A 15,550-nucleotide genomic window follows, 5' to 3' on the forward strand; every position below is an offset into this window, starting at 1 on the left:
CTATGTATGCCCGTCTCTGCAATGCACTCCCTACATGGCAGGAACAAACTGCACCACAGACTTTAACACCTGGTTTTAGATAGTTTCGATAGGAACGATCCACCTGTGTGCCTGACCACCCCTCATTTTCCGACCAACACGCCCATGGGTGCTGAAGTCTGTTCCAGTCTGCTTGCTTTTTACACAACAGTAGCGTTGGGCGTGAATTAGACGATTACGTCAGCTGTAGGAAAGACACCTGTGCTCCACACCAAGGCGCTTTACTCTGAGCGTACGATACGGCCCGACAGATCTAACTATGAAAATGTTGTAACATTTCCTTACGTTAGAAGTATGAAACATTGTGGTTGAACTTTTTGTGAACTCTGTGAGTCAGCGTGGTTACATTTTGGGCCTGAATATGGAACAAAAATAGTCACCGGAAACATTTTCATTTCTTTTGTCTATTTGTCTTCTTCCCACTTTAGGGACCTCCTGGTGCTCCAGGTCCAACAGTAAGTGTTTCTTGATCATGTCAACACAATCAGTTAAAACAATTCACATGAATATACATTTTTGTATCAATCTTAGTCGTCAGGTTTTTAACCCAGTTACATTACTCATCGCTCCTTAAACCAGTACACTTGTAGAAAACTCTTGATGAACTCCTGATATTTCCAGGAGGAGCTTCAGGAGTGCTTATGTGAAAAAGTTTAATTGACTTACCAAATCTTCAATTATCTTTTCAGTGCAACAGACAAATGATCGAAGCCATTTCTCTGAAAGAACTTCACGATGTGAGATTACCAGAGGGAGAACTTTTAGTTTGCCTTTTTTTGCGTAACATTAAACGTCCAACAAATCCTCCTTCTTAGTGATGAGGCCGACTCTGTTCATGATCCTTTTTCTGGCACAGTGATAGGAACCCTCTTCACATGGATAAAGTGAAGCTTTCTTCTTCTCATTGAAAACCTGCTCCTGTTCTAGAAATTCTAAGAACTCAGAAAAACAGCTATATCACATGCCCCTTTCTTTCTTTTTTTTTTGTTTACACACATTATGTGATAGCTGTAGTGTTTATGCTGAGAGGGAATTTGTTTTTCTTCCCCCCTACTGAAGACAGGAATGTGATGGTTTATTGCTGCAAGGATTATTTTACTGCTATCCTACTGGTATTAAAGTGTATTCTTATCCTACTAAAGTTTTCTCTATAAACTGTTCTTTATTGAAACTATGGATTCAAATATTTAGTTTACTGACTGTGTTATCATCCTGACCATGTTGATTTTGAATCCCACAGAGGCACATTTATGATGACTCAGCAGTCTACGGTCTCTCTGACTCGAACCCTGCCTTTAGGACGGAGGTAAGGCACTGGTTTCTGTTTTGCACTTGTTGGTATGGTAACTATGGTGACAAAAAAAAAAAGTCAAATTTTGGACTTTGACATTGTTGCGTGTCCACGTTGAAACCAGAGTTTCCAGAACACGGAGATGAGCCTACCTGACCAAAATACTGAGGTCCTTAAGACTCTACGTTACCTGAGCAGCGTGATTGAGAGCATCAAACAGCCTCTGGGTTCACGGGAGAACCCGGCCCGTGTCTGTAAAGATCTGCTCGACTGTCATCACAAGCTCAACGACGGTAAGAGTCTCATCTACCTGATACTGAAGTCAGTGGGAATATGACCTCGATGAAACACTCGTCTCATCTCTGTCTGTGTCCCTCTGTTTCTCAGGTTGGTTCTGGATTGATCCAAACTTGGGCTGCACTTCTGATGCCTTCAAGGTCTTCTGCAACTTTACTGCAGGAGGGCAGACGTGCTTACATCCAGTGGCTTCTAATAAGGTAACACTGAAGGTGTAAAAATAATGAACAAAACAGTGTTGATTGGCTGGATCAGAAGCTCTCTTTAAACCTGTACTTTAAAAAAAAAAAAAAACTTCTATCTTGTCCTTTTCTTATTAAAAAACAAAAGTCTTTATTCTGAGTGCACTTCTGTTCCTGCTCTCTGCTTCAGATGGTGTTTGGTGTCGGGAAAGTCCAAATGAAGTTTCTCCATTTACTGAGTGCCGAGGCCAGCCACGGCATCACACTCCACTGCCTGAACGATCCTCCACACGGCTCTGCGGGACCCGGACTGCAGGAGAACGGCACACTTCGGTTTCGTGGCTGGAACAAACAGATGTTTGAGAAAGACACAGTACTTGAACCCCACGTGCTGCAAGATGAGTGCAAGGTAACGAGGAAATCAAGGGTACACTATAGCAATGGTTCTCCCCCCCCCTCCAAGATCTCAGGCTTCTCCCCCCTAGGGAGCCTGGACCCCAGCTTGGGAACCAATGCTCTATAGAATAAAAACACTTTGGTAGACCTGTTCTAGCATTCTGCTCTTTTACTCTTTGGGAACTAAATCAATATTTGGCAAGTTACATCAGACCTAAACCCCCCCTTCCCAATATATTATAATTTGTCTATGAAAGCATTCAAGAAAACCATCAGTCAGAACAAATTGGTGCAAAATTAACATTCAAAAATGAACAGTGCAGTATCACCGGTCATGTCAGTAATCCTTAAGATGATTATTATCTAGATGGTTATTATAATGGCCTTATAAATCCCATATCCTCCAGCTCTGGACTTATATTCTAGAAGAAATAAAAGATCAAGATCAGTGTGTCATATTTAATGTAGAGCAGTGTCCGTCCAGGTTTTGGCTCCAAAAAAAAAAAAAAACAATTCTTCTTTGTCTGTCCTCCACTCGTCCTCTTTTCAGATCCAAGATGGCAGCTGGCACCAGTCACGTTTCTTCTTCCATACTCAGGACAGTCGTCAGCTACCGATTGTAGACGTACAGGAATTTCCCACATCACAGCCCAACGGTCAGCAGCATTTAGAAATCGGTCCGGTCTGCTTTCTCTGACACCAAAACATCACCATTCGTGCATCCTGTATACATGAACTACTAACATGCAAGGCTGTTACAAGACATGTCTGCCTGCCAAAGAGCGAACTCCACCAGAGTTTGTTGTGGTTCTTCCAAACAGGACCTGTAATGTCCAATCAAAGGCGGGTCTTCGTGGAACGATCGGGTCTCTGTGAACCATCCAGGCCCAAGAAGGCCAGAGGAGAACATGTGTATACCAATATTTATCAATGATTGTGTATAGTATGTTTTGTCAAACGGTGCTTAGGTTGGCTGTGTATGGACCGATGTCCCTGATCACAGGGGAGGACCTCACTAAGAAGCCACCTATCCAAACCCCTAAACACACACCTCCCTTCTCACCCCTCACAACCCCCTCCCCTCCCCCCCAAACACACCCAGACCATCCTAAGCAGAGGCCTATCCTGAAGGATCATTTCAGGCCTTTTCATAGGAGCACTGTCAAACTAAAGGTTTTTATGAGTGCAATAGCATGTGGATGATGTGTGACTTCTTTTTTTTTTTTTTTTTTTTTCAATCAAAGGTTTTATTTTACAATGATTTCATGATGTTTTTTTTTGTCTTCGGTCCTGCCCAGCCGGACCTGTACATCTTGACAGATGGTGCTCTACCTCTACCTGCTCAATTGCTTTCTAGAATAGCTGCTTAAGTCAGGTTAGATTTTTTTTTTCCCGCCTTCGTGTTGTATGTACCGGTTACATCAAGATTTGTTATGTTGTATAAGTACTTATTTAGATTCGGTCATTTCTAATTTATGAACCATTTTTTGATACACTACTATTTTTGTAGCTCTTCCTTTTATATGGTAGGTTCTTCAGGGGAAACCTATCATTGGTGCTGCAACAAAGAATGAGTCATCAGTGAGTTTTTACATTTCCTGTGTATATATTGACAGCATACTGTTTGTTTATTTATATCCTTTTTTGTTTTTTTTGTTTTTTTTTGTTCACATTACTGTACCACAGTAAGTTATACTCTCAGAGAAATATTTGATCCACCACAACTCAGTCTAAAGAAGTATTTATGTTAGAAAGGTGTGTGTTTGTGTGTTTGCACACCTGTGACTGTTTCTTTTTTTTTTTTTTTTTTTCATACTGTTATTTCCGTTCATTGAGTGGTGGTCAGGAGGACTGGCAGCTATAGTAGGCCAGAGTCAGAAAACACAGTCATCATATTCTTAAGTTATATTATCTTGAACAAAGTGTAAGTATATAAAATCTGTGGAGGATAAGGCTGGATGTGTAAATAATGAATACGTTGACAAACAAATAAATGGAACATTTTATCCCAAAATGGTTCAGATGTTTTTTTCATGCAATATTGTTGGTTTAAAAAAATGTATTAATGTTGTTGAGGTAACCTCACCAGTATGTGGAGAAATGTAATAAGATACCCTCCAGGGGAACTCTAGTGGGGAAAGAAATTCAATGGAGTGTCCTCCCACTGGAGAAAATGTGATAAGATGTCCTCCAGGAAAGTTGCAGAAGACTTATATTAAAAAAATATATATCGAAAACTGGACCTTTATTGATGAAAACGTGATACATTTTGAGAAGTACCACCCCAGATTTCACCGTTAGTGGCAAAAACGTGATAAGATTTCCTCCAAAGTTGCCCTTCCAGCAGAGAAGAAGTAATAAGACGCCCTTTAGGTTGACCTGAAGAGACAAATACATGATGCAGTGCAATAAAGGCTGCATACATAATAGTGAACGTTCCAGGTGCTTGTGACTCGGAGCACGCAGCCTGCGCCTTTCTTTCCTAGCACTGCCCCAAAGACAGCAAGAGTCTGTTTCTGCTCACTGCTATAAATCCCTCTTGCTACACCCACCACCTTTAATTCATCCTTTATAAGAAAGTCAACTAGACATGTATTTATTTGTTTGTTTATTTAACATGGACATACAGTAACATTGGTGCTGTAACGTTTAACCATGCACAAGTTCCAGATGCACTGCTCTTAGTGTTTATAGCAAAATGCTAATTTGCAACACCTGTCCACGGGAGGCTTTTAGAAAAAAAAAAACAGTTCAGTTATAAATACAGCGCAGTTATGAATGCAACAGAGATAAAACACAGTTACAGAGAGAAACATATACGAGCTCTTGTGCGTTTAGGTGTGAGAACAACGTTGTTTCTCCTTCAGCCATGATTTAATACCTTTGCTAAAAACATTCAAACTGTGTAGCATTTTCAGTTCATGCAAACACACCTGAGGTTTTGTACAGGTAACAGCCTCGAAGTGGCCCACAGCCACCTGAGGTTTCATTAAAAACAAGTCACAGGTGGGCACAATATGAGACAGGCAAAAATAAAGCCCATGCTCTTATAATGAGTCAAATAAGATCAGCATTTTATGTGGTTTGTGTTGATATATTTTAAACTTTTAATTAGTGCAAAGTGTGTTCACTTTGGTCGTCATTGGAAGCGTGGTAGATTTCCTCCACAAACAGAAGGGGGCGCCGGTGAGTCGAGTTTCTACCGGAAATCACCCCCACGTGTCGCCACTGCTCACCGGAAGAGGGGTTTGTTTTGATGCTGCGCGGTTTGTTGTCCAACGTGTTGGCGACTACTTCTGCGATGCTCTCCACCGAAAGAGAACCGACAACAGGCACAATGTCAGCTGTAGAGACCCGAGAGGAAAGCGGAGCTCCGGAAGAAGAGCTGAGAGGGACTAAGAGGAAGATTTCCCTCTCAAAGTGAGTGTTTATAACACGCAGAAAGTCAGGAGCTAAACTGCTAACTTAAGGTGGCTAACAGGTCCATGTGTGCGCACATTTATTTTAACTTGATCCCATTTTTAACTCTTATTGAAGATATAATGATATAACATCTATTAGCGGGTAAAAACATAAGCAAGGTAGCTTTGTATGTTAGTTTAGTAAACTTAGTGACAAAGGTTACAAGATAGTTTTTCAGCCTACAAACACTTCCTCCTAAAAAAGTGTCAAACTTTCATTTCCATCCCTCTTCATGTCCTTTATCCCTCTACACACCTTTTGTTATGAGTTTGCCATCCTAAGAGATTACCTCATTGTCACAAATGTCACAAATTATTTGTGGAAATGTAAAATGTGTCTTGCAAAGTTGCACTATTTGCATCTTTAATCCACGTGTTTCACCTTTTCCTTAATTCAGTGGTATTTAATCTGACATGTTTGTGATGGGTTATGCTGACATGCTGTCTTGTCCTGCAGATGTGGAGTTTGCGGATCAGAGGAGGCCAAGTACACATGTCCTGCCTGTCTGGCCCATTCTTGCAGGTGAGATTTTTTTTTTTTCTCCTGATAAAAAGAGAACTGAAGTCGTCTCTAACCATCTATCAAATCAAATCAAGTTTATTTGTATAGCACATTTAAAAACAGCTTCATCTGAGCAAAGTGCTTCACAGGCAATGCGTAAAGCAAGAAATAAAAAATGTATCTATACCTATGCACATACATACACATAATACACACACACACACACATACATGTAGTATACATACATATCACAAACACATACCCTCATAACTACATGAACATGCATACATACAGATACATACCTAAGCTCAATATATGAGGTCTGTTTCAACTTGTTTTAAATGCCAGTGAAAAGAGGTGAGTTTTGAGTTTTGATGGATTTAACGAGTTGATTTGTCTGATGGAGGGAGGCAGGTGATTCCACAGACGGGGGTCGATGTGATCTATAAGGGAAACGATTCAAAGAATCGATAAAAGAGGGAAGGCACAGAGTGTATCAAGCTTTGACAAATCTAATAAAACTTAAATATGTTTATTGTGCCACCTGGTTAATGATAAGGTCTCTGAATTTAAGGACGACTCACATTTAATTTGTCCTCTTTAAATAAACAATCTAAACCTTTTTCCTTCTCATGCAGCGTTTTTAAAAAGTAGACTGTGACCATGTGGCAGACAACGACTACCACACTGAGAAATGCATTGAGTACATTTTCTTGTCAGTGGTCTTACTTTCTCTTGTAAGTCATATAGAGGCATTTTGTCTGTTTCATTTCCAGTTATGGATCCTTACAGGATGTTTAAATATTATTAAAGGGGACATATTATGAAAAATCCACTTGTACAGTGTTTTTGAACATTTATTTGGGTAACCTGAGTTTCTACTGACCCACAACATGTGAAATAAACCCATCCAGTCCTTTGTTTGTGGTCTGCGCAAGTCTTACAACAAAGAGAAAAATGCTCTGTTTCAAATTTGTTCTCCTTGTGACATCACAAGTGGGATTCTGTTTTAATTTTTTTTTTTTTTTTAAACCCGCCCCTCCCCTGGTATCTCCACCCATGGACTCCACCCCCAGCCTAGAGCAAAACTGTTGAGCAGGTCCGCAATTTTCATTCTCGCTAGTGAAGGAGTGATGTCTACAGGGGAAAACTCGGGGGGGTCTCATTGCATTTAAAGAGACACACACACCAAAACGGAGCGTTCTGAGAGAGCTGGTTTATACAGGGTCACAAACCTTCTCTGGTGCTTGATTCATGTGAAGTTCATATTTTGACCAAAGCACAGCACAGATGCTTCCTTTAGACCACAGGGGGCTGTTTGAAAAGGGGTATAATATGTCCTCTTTAAAACCAAAATCACTCACTGATTCCCTACTTGCTATAGGCTATAGTGGACTATGCATATGTAGTGGACTATATAGTGCACTCAGCAAAATTAAAAAAACATTTTGGACATTACTCGCTCACTTGCCGGTGCACACTTATGCAACCACATTATTTTAATTTTCATCAATTATTTTTCCTCGTAAGAAATGTCTGTCTTTTTTTTTAATGGAATGGCGCATGTCAAAGGTCAAACTAAAGATGGAAAAAAGTTTTGAAATGATCTTTCTTTGTCTAATTTTTCTAGATCACAAAAACGGACATTTTAACAAGGGTGTGTTGACTTCTTATATCCACTGTATATATTATCTGTGTCTGATATCCCAACACAAACAGAGAGTATATTCTCCCCCTTATTCTGTAAAAAAAAAAAACCACAACAACTGAATAATTGTTTATAAAATCTGCTCTAACCTTGTGTGCAGTAATATTTATTGACTCGTGGCCATGTTTTTATTTATACTGACTGACCTTTGCTTTAATTCATGGCCAGCAACAACAGGCCAAAAGCAATGGCAACCATCCACGAGCTGTTCCTCAAATTCTGCAGAACCTGAAGCATTTACAGCTTAACCTTAACTTACTAAATGCCACTTTGAAGGTCATACCTGAACATTTCATTAAAAGTTATCAAAGGGCACCAAGGGGCGTCGGTCCTTTTTTTTTTTCTCTCTCGTGGTTGCCTGTTTGTTTTTTTGAGCACAGTTCAGCATTCCTTTTCCATAGAGTCTACAGACAGTCGTTGCCTGACCCCGGCCAAATACCTGTCCCTCAGCAGGAATCTGAAAATGGGTCTTCCCATAATTGTATTAAAATCCTTCTTTTGTGTGCATGTGTGTGTGTGTGTTTAGTAAGACTTTTAGGAAGGCAGTCAGACGTAATGTTTAACACTTTGGTAAAAAAGTGAAGTGGATGCTACAAGTTCTTGCTATTGAAATCTCCAATTGTAGTTTGATGCTATCCATAATAATATAATTTGTAGGAACATCAGCTTGTCTTCTCTGGCTTTCTTTCTGCTGGCACATAAAAATGAAAGATCTCTCTGGAATGATAATAACCTCTTTATGTAATGAGAAGAATCTCGCTGTGTTTTCCCACCTGCAGCGCTTGTTATTTGTTTCATTTAGTCAGGGGTATGCCTTTGTTTCATAATTGCCAGTCTCAGCTCAGCAGATCAGCAGCCCTCACATAAAATTTGTTGTCTTTTTTCTCTCTTTTGTTCGATGTTCTCGTTGCTGACCTTTGTTCACCGTCTGGACAAGCAGCGATGGCGCCAAACCAAATTCCTCCAAAGAACGACGAGGTTACCTAACAGATTTCTGTTTGTGTTTGTTTTTTTTGTTTTTTTTGTATTTTCAGCTTACTGTGCGTGAAGAAACACAAAGAAGATTCAGGATGCAGCGGAGTTAGAAATAAAACTGCCTTTGTGACCCTCTCACAGTTTGATGAGATGGCACTTCTCAATGGTGAGCATCTCCTTCACTCCTCCACATGATGGAACAACTGAAAACAGCTGGAATAGTTTTAGATTTACTTATTCTGTTGAACTTCTAACCAAGCTGCCGTTGGTCTGTCATGGCCTTTGTTTTTATCACAGTTGGCAGCAGACATGTTTTTTAAAACGAGCTGATACAAAGCAAAGGACAGAGTATTAAATGTGGTACTGGTGTGAATGTAAGACGACCAAACAAGGTGTGTAGGTTGTTGTTTCGAGCACCTTTTTAATTGGGGTGTAACAGTTCATAGAGGTCACGGCTCGGTTCATGCCTCAGTTTTTGGGGTCGCAGTTCAGTATGAGTTCGGTTGAACAAGGTGAAAAGAAACAAAAAGTTTCCCTTGTTTATTCTGAGCTAACCGTAGGAGATGTTATAGTTCGTTCCATCTTGTGTTATTTAGAACTACCTGTGATCCTGGGGCGATCACTGTGTCTCCCATTGGTTCTGCAGCTGTGAGTGACAGCTGGCCTCAGTCAGTGTTGTTAACCTGTACTGGTATTTGAAAGTCTAGACCCTGATTAAGGACAAATCCAATTTTTTAAAGATTTCTTTCAGGGCAAAAACCTCAAATCTCATTTTCAAACCAAAAGTAGAAAGAATAGTCCACACACCATTAAATTAAATGGAAAAATTCCCATTTGTAACGTCATCAGTCATGAACTTATATTCAAACCAACCCATTGATGAGTGGTAATATTTAAATGAATGCTAATCATTAACTTTACATGTGCTTTAGACTACAGGTTCCTGGAGGATACCGGGCGATTTGCTGACGGTGCTAACAGAGACGGTCTCGTCCGGACCCCGAGATCGACTTTTAAAGTAAGTCCTTGCTTCACAATTTAAGTGATCCCATGAGCCTAAAGCCCTGAGTATACTTGTTTTAATTACGTGTACGCGAAGACATGACATCAACCTTGTCAGTCACTCCCTGCTGAGTGCTAAGACTAGCTCTTTCACTCAGTAGAATGCCAAATGGAGCAACAAGAAATTCAGCCAGTCTCACAGATGACTGGAGTAGACACTGAAGAATGTACTAATTCATAAATAAACTTTGAATCCATGGGTCAATGAATCCAGAATTGTTTTGAATCCAGAATCGATTCTGAATTGAGAAGAATCGAATCGTGAGACCCAAAGATTCCCTGTCCTACTTTTCTATTTCAAGAGGGAAAAAAACTCCTCCTGACCCCTTAAATGTCAAAGATAGTCTTTGTTGAAGTGAAATATTTCAAGGGCAAGGTTTACTTGTCATTAAAGCATAAATCCTGGCAGCAGTATACTACAGACAGAATTATTTTATTCCAGGGGAATAATGATGATAACAATCGTGGTCAGTATTGTCGGATCTGAAGTCTGAGATCACTTCTTCAAGCTGTTTTTCAACCTTTTATTCAAAACCATCGTTTTTTATTAGCCTGTAAAACCTATTTAAGAAGCAGTTTCTGATATGAATCCAAAGATTTATGACCCTGAACATTGTTTTGGATGAAAAGCGTCTGAACATACTGTCCTCACATCATTAGGTGAAGGAATAGTTTTGTTAAAACAACATTACATGTATGTTTATGAAATCTAGTGTGAATGTTTTGATGTTTAAGAAGCAAAAACAGATGTTCTCTCCTGATTGTTTTAACGACTGCTCGTGTGTTGGCTTTGACAAAAGATTCATAACTGTTGAGTACGTACGGCCAAGACTTTACTCTCGAGTGCTGAAAGTCTGCCTTATCACCCAATCAAAGCTAAACGGAAAGTTAATATAGTTAGATCTCAAAACTTGGAGCTATTTCTACTGACTGAACCGCTCTCAAACTTTGAGGAAAGGCTAAGAAGAAGAAAGAGGACAACAAGCTGCTGCTGGTAGACCATCTAAATCAGAGAAATCATACGATCTATGAGTGTTAGCAAAAAAACAACTTTCTACTTGTTCTGGTAAATGTAGAAAACAAAAGAAAATAGTGTCATGTATATTTATTCTAATGTTATTTTTATTTAATCTTCCATGTTGAACATAGAAATCAAAATAATTGAAAAAATAGGCGTGCACAGAGAGACATTCAGCCATATAGACAGAAATATTAAAGAGTCTTTATAATGGTAGCAATCCCATTTTCCCAGTATTGATCACCATTCTCCTTTTTCAGCCAAATTATTGTTTTACATTTTAAATTTTTGAGTTATTTTTGGACTTTTTATTCATTGATCGGGAGACGGGGCAGTGAATAGAATTGGAAATGAGACGGAGAGAGAGTGGGGAATGACATGTGGGAAACAAGCCACATGTCGGATTCAAACCTGGGCTGCCCGCTTTGAGGACTGTAGCCTTTGTACATGGGTTGAGCAAACTAACCACTAGGCCACCGGGGCCCCTGAAGTCAAATATTTAAAGTAGTTTTCTCCATATAGTGAATTCAGTTCATGATGTTTATAGGGAGGTGAATGCTTTAGATTGCTCTGAGTAACTCTGAGGCCTGAATTTAAAATATTTTTTTCATTTAGAAATATTTTCTAAGTAAAAGAGAAATCACTTCAGATCCAGAGTCTTGCTTTTACCAACATATTGCAAAATCAGCCTGAAAGTCAACTTAACTCTTTTGACTGAATGTAACAATTGTAGAAAAAAACACGCTCAACTCCCTTTCAACGTAAAACTACTCGGTGATGAATCCAGAAAAACAATTCAAACAAGAAAAACAAAAAGGACAGCACACCAGAATTTGTATTTTAATAGCAACACACATGGCAATTAAAATACAATGTTGGTGTGCTTTCCTTTTTGATTTTCTTTCTTGTAATGTAATAATAACCAGTGAATCTTCATTGAACACTCGTTACACTTACTTTAAACCACCTTCACCTGACAACACCAGATGAGCATCTTCAATGAAGCAAGCAAAACAGTACTTAATTAGTTTCTTGAAATAGGATAAAGTTCTGATTTCCAGAAATGTAACAAGTAAAATATTGTTGCTTGATTGACAAATGTTCCTTATTTTTCTAATTACAAGCAATTCAGGCCTTTCTTTTTGTCTGTTAAACCTTGAAGTAAGATGTTTCTCTGGACTGGCACATCTTTGTGGCTTAAAATGTGAGTAATGAGATATTTTTAATAGGACTAAGTCAAATACTAAGAATTGAGTTTTTACAATAGGCTCACCTTTATCTTCCCTGCATTCATCTGAAGACACTTCAGAGACCTACAGCTGTCCTACATTAAAAAGCGTTTTGAAGTCATAATAAAAATAATAAATGTCTCTAATATACGAGTTTGTGAGTAATAGTAAAGGTGGAGGATTTTTCCAAAAAAACCACTTCTAGTGGCGTGATAAATACTGAGTATCGAGCTGACGTCTTTATTAAGGCAGTTACTTGTATAGATTGTCATAAGTGCAGCTGCTTTTCATATAACCAGAATATGTTTGAGGGAGCGGTTCTCAGTGTTTAGAGCTGAATTTCAACATAAATGATGAGTTCATTTGTACAAAAATAAACTTCAGTTTTGAGTTAATTTGTCGTAATCAAAAAATGTTTTTAGGGGGGGGTTAAGAAAACATATTTGGAAAGTGTTTAACTTTATAAAGTAAGATAGACATATCAGTCCAACTGGTCTTGATAATCAGTCTCTCTTTTGCAAAACTATGTATTAATGGAAACGTGTCACTGATCGCTTGTTATATTGGATCAAATTAAATATGATTTTTGAACACATTTACATCCAGCTTTAAAAAAAATCTAAATGGTAAAAGGACTTGAGCTGGTATAGCATATTTTCTAGTCTTCTGACTACTCAAATCACTTTTACAACACATTTCACTTCACACATTCCCACCCTGATGACAGAGGCTGTAAAGTGACCATCAGAACTAACTAATCCCATTCATACACATGTATACGCCGGAGCAATTCAGGGTTAAGTGTCTTGCCCAAGGACACAGCCGACATGTTCCTGCAGGAGCTGGGGATCAAACCCCTAACCTTCCTGTTGAGAGACGACCGACTGAGCGTCAGCCGCCCCAACAAATCCAGCTAAACCATGGTCCAGCTTTAATCCGGCATCATCCTCATGTTTTTCCTCTTTTCTCCTTTCTTTCTGCACATGTATAATTTGTGGCTTTAGTTATGTAAGGCTCTCTGCTGTTGCTCCAAACCACAGACCTTCATTTATGTAAGAGTCAGTACCCCTGCCAGCACTCACCTGTCCTCTCACTACTAGAAAACACAACATTTAATGATATGTGATTAGTTGGACTGATGCTCGTTCTTTTATGGGATTCTCAGAGGCAGCGAATGCTTCAGCGGTCACAGATCAATCAAAATAATGAGGCCTATTCTCAGCGAGAGATAAAGGCTTGGCTCATGAGCTCTGGGGTTTGGGTTCCCACCAGAACTAAACCCTGCAAGTGCAGCAATTAGCTATTAGCCATGTGTAGCCTTGTCTTTTAATAAATCTACTTTAGTGTCACTCGTTGCCTGCCAATCGATCGTCCTGAGGGAGCAACGCAAAGTGCCAGAAAGGAAGCGCTCGTCCTTTCAAACTTCAATGCGTCCAGTAAGGAGAAGTTCAGGTCACCCTCTTGGTTTGATCCTTTTTATGAATCTTGCACAGCCGGATTTATTGATGCAGAACAGATGTTTGGTATTCAGACCTTTTAGTTCTTAGAGAAGATGTCCCCCCTCCTGCTGACTTTTCCACTCAACTCAAATGCCAACCAGTCTGTGGTCCGAATAAATCAGGGTAAGGCTAAAATTAGAAGCTTTTTCATAACATCCTGATTATTAAAGTTCTGCTGGTTGATGGATTGTTCTGTTCTTTTTTTTATTAACCTTTATGTGAATGTGGACCTCATAATTTCATAAAGACCCAGGTCTATACTTTAAATGTAACAATACTTGTCTATACCGCGATACAGAACATACTGTCGTCTTTATGCTGTATAGGGCTGCAACTTGTGATTATTTTTTATCATCAATTATTGTTTAAGTGCCATTCTTTGGGGACCTAATATCCCTGGAATGTTTGGCGGGAATTCCTTCAAATAGGGCACAAAAATCCACTTGAACTAAAAGATGGACCAAAGAGATAGTGGTGGTCAAATTTCAGAGATTACCATCTCTGTGACTTCTCGTCTGTCCCATGCTTGTGAACGCAGTATCTCAACGAAGACTGGATGGGATTTGTTCACATCTGTTTGATTTTTTATCTTTGACCTATCCAATGCAAAGACTCTTTCTACACCACATTCATGCCTGTTTGTTTCTCTGTTTTCAAAAAGAAGAAGATGAACGTGTGATTACAATCACACATTCTGTAATCAATCACAGAGATAGATGTTCTCTGTGTTTATGTACCATCTGTAAACCATTGAGCTACAATCTCCCATGTTTACTATTTGATTTTGTGTCATATTCATGTCCGTGTGTTCCTTCATTTTGTTTCCATATGCATATATTTACTCTTTGTCCACTGCCATTCTGTGGGAAACACATGGCTAGATGTAAAAAATTAACCTTGAGTCCAGTGAGCAATACAACTCCGAGGGGTGATCTAGTTTCTAACAAATCATCTAGTTGGGCTGAAAAATGTCAGAAAATAAGGGAAAGTGTCAGAGGTATTTAGTTTATTATCAGTAAAGTGGAAGCTTTCATTTGTTAAACTGACGCCAGTGTATATATACTCTTTTTGACTTAAAGATAGACAGTGAATTGACTGTCAGACTTCTTGCCAGTTGATTCAGAGTTAATAAGTAAATTAAATAATGTACTTTCTCCTCTTATGATATGAACTACCTTTGCTTTTCTGCTTTCCCAGGCTAAAAGATTGGCAGCTAACGCCCGGAAGTTAAACATCACGCTGAGGTTCCTCCCCGTCACCTTCACGAGGAGCAGAGAAAACTCCACCTTCTTCCTGGCAAAGTAAGGATGAACAAAACAAAAAATACAACACATGTATTAAAGTTAAGATATTTTCTGTCGGTCACCAAGAAAAGTGTTTCATAGAGCAAGAGCAGTAGTTATGTAATCCATAATAATATTACAGGAGCAAACTTAGCAGAGGAATTTGAGTAACGTAGGCTCATCACTTGTTTTAAGGTCTTCATAAGTATCTTAAATATCCGTTTTAATTTAGGAAACTACAAAATATCTCAAACTGCAATCACTTTTGTTAATTTCTTGTTTGTCCTCCAAAATCAAGCTGAAGTGTCATAGCACACAAACACATGGAGTAGTTATCCAACACCTCGGGGTGTTTGTGTTTCAAAGCAACGCTGCTTTAAGTCTTACCCAAGCACTCTGAGACTGTTTATGGTGCTTTCAGTCACAATCAAAGCAAACACTTCACGGCTTCCTGAGAGTTAACTCCTGCTAAGTCTGCAGCAAAATGAGCTTCTGATTAGTGATGTTTGACTTAACCACAGGATGGCACTCTTGTTAAGCCCTAACAGCAGCTGTATCCAGTGCTGGCTGGATGTCAGGTTATCTTATGGCAGTATGTGATGAAATCT

General features: G+C 39.2%; 2 protein-coding genes across 2 annotated transcripts in view; both read left to right on the top strand.

Moving 5' to 3' along the window:
• Positions 1–3,439, top strand: part of LOC109983837 (collagen alpha-1(XXIV) chain) — a 94,062-nt gene extending 90,623 nt beyond the window's left edge. Inside the window, exons 55-60 of the mRNA XM_065955646.1 lie at positions 468–494; positions 1,280–1,345; positions 1,455–1,623; positions 1,718–1,827; positions 2,000–2,218; positions 2,756–3,439. Of these exons, the coding sequence (XP_065811718.1) occupies positions 468–494; positions 1,280–1,345; positions 1,455–1,623; positions 1,718–1,827; positions 2,000–2,218; positions 2,756–2,902 (738 nt within the window). The 3' untranslated portion in view covers positions 2,903–3,439. The remainder of the gene's footprint in view (positions 1–467; positions 495–1,279; positions 1,346–1,454; positions 1,624–1,717; positions 1,828–1,999; positions 2,219–2,755) is intronic.
• Positions 3,440–5,457: 2,018 nt separating this feature from the next.
• The window catches only part of znhit6 (zinc finger HIT-type containing 6), a 34,480-nt gene continuing 24,387 nt past the window's right edge, over positions 5,458–15,550 (top strand). The window contains exons 1-5 of the mRNA XM_020633704.3: positions 5,458–5,625; positions 6,124–6,189; positions 8,911–9,017; positions 9,784–9,869; positions 14,857–14,960. Of these exons, the coding sequence (XP_020489360.3) occupies positions 5,462–5,625; positions 6,124–6,189; positions 8,911–9,017; positions 9,784–9,869; positions 14,857–14,960 (527 nt within the window). The 5' untranslated portion in view covers positions 5,458–5,461. The remainder of the gene's footprint in view (positions 5,626–6,123; positions 6,190–8,910; positions 9,018–9,783; positions 9,870–14,856; positions 14,961–15,550) is intronic.

Source organism: Labrus bergylta, chromosome 6, assembly GCF_963930695.1.
Source record: "Labrus bergylta chromosome 6, fLabBer1.1, whole genome shotgun sequence".
NCBI lineage: Eukaryota > Metazoa > Chordata > Actinopteri > Labriformes > Labridae > Labrus > Labrus bergylta.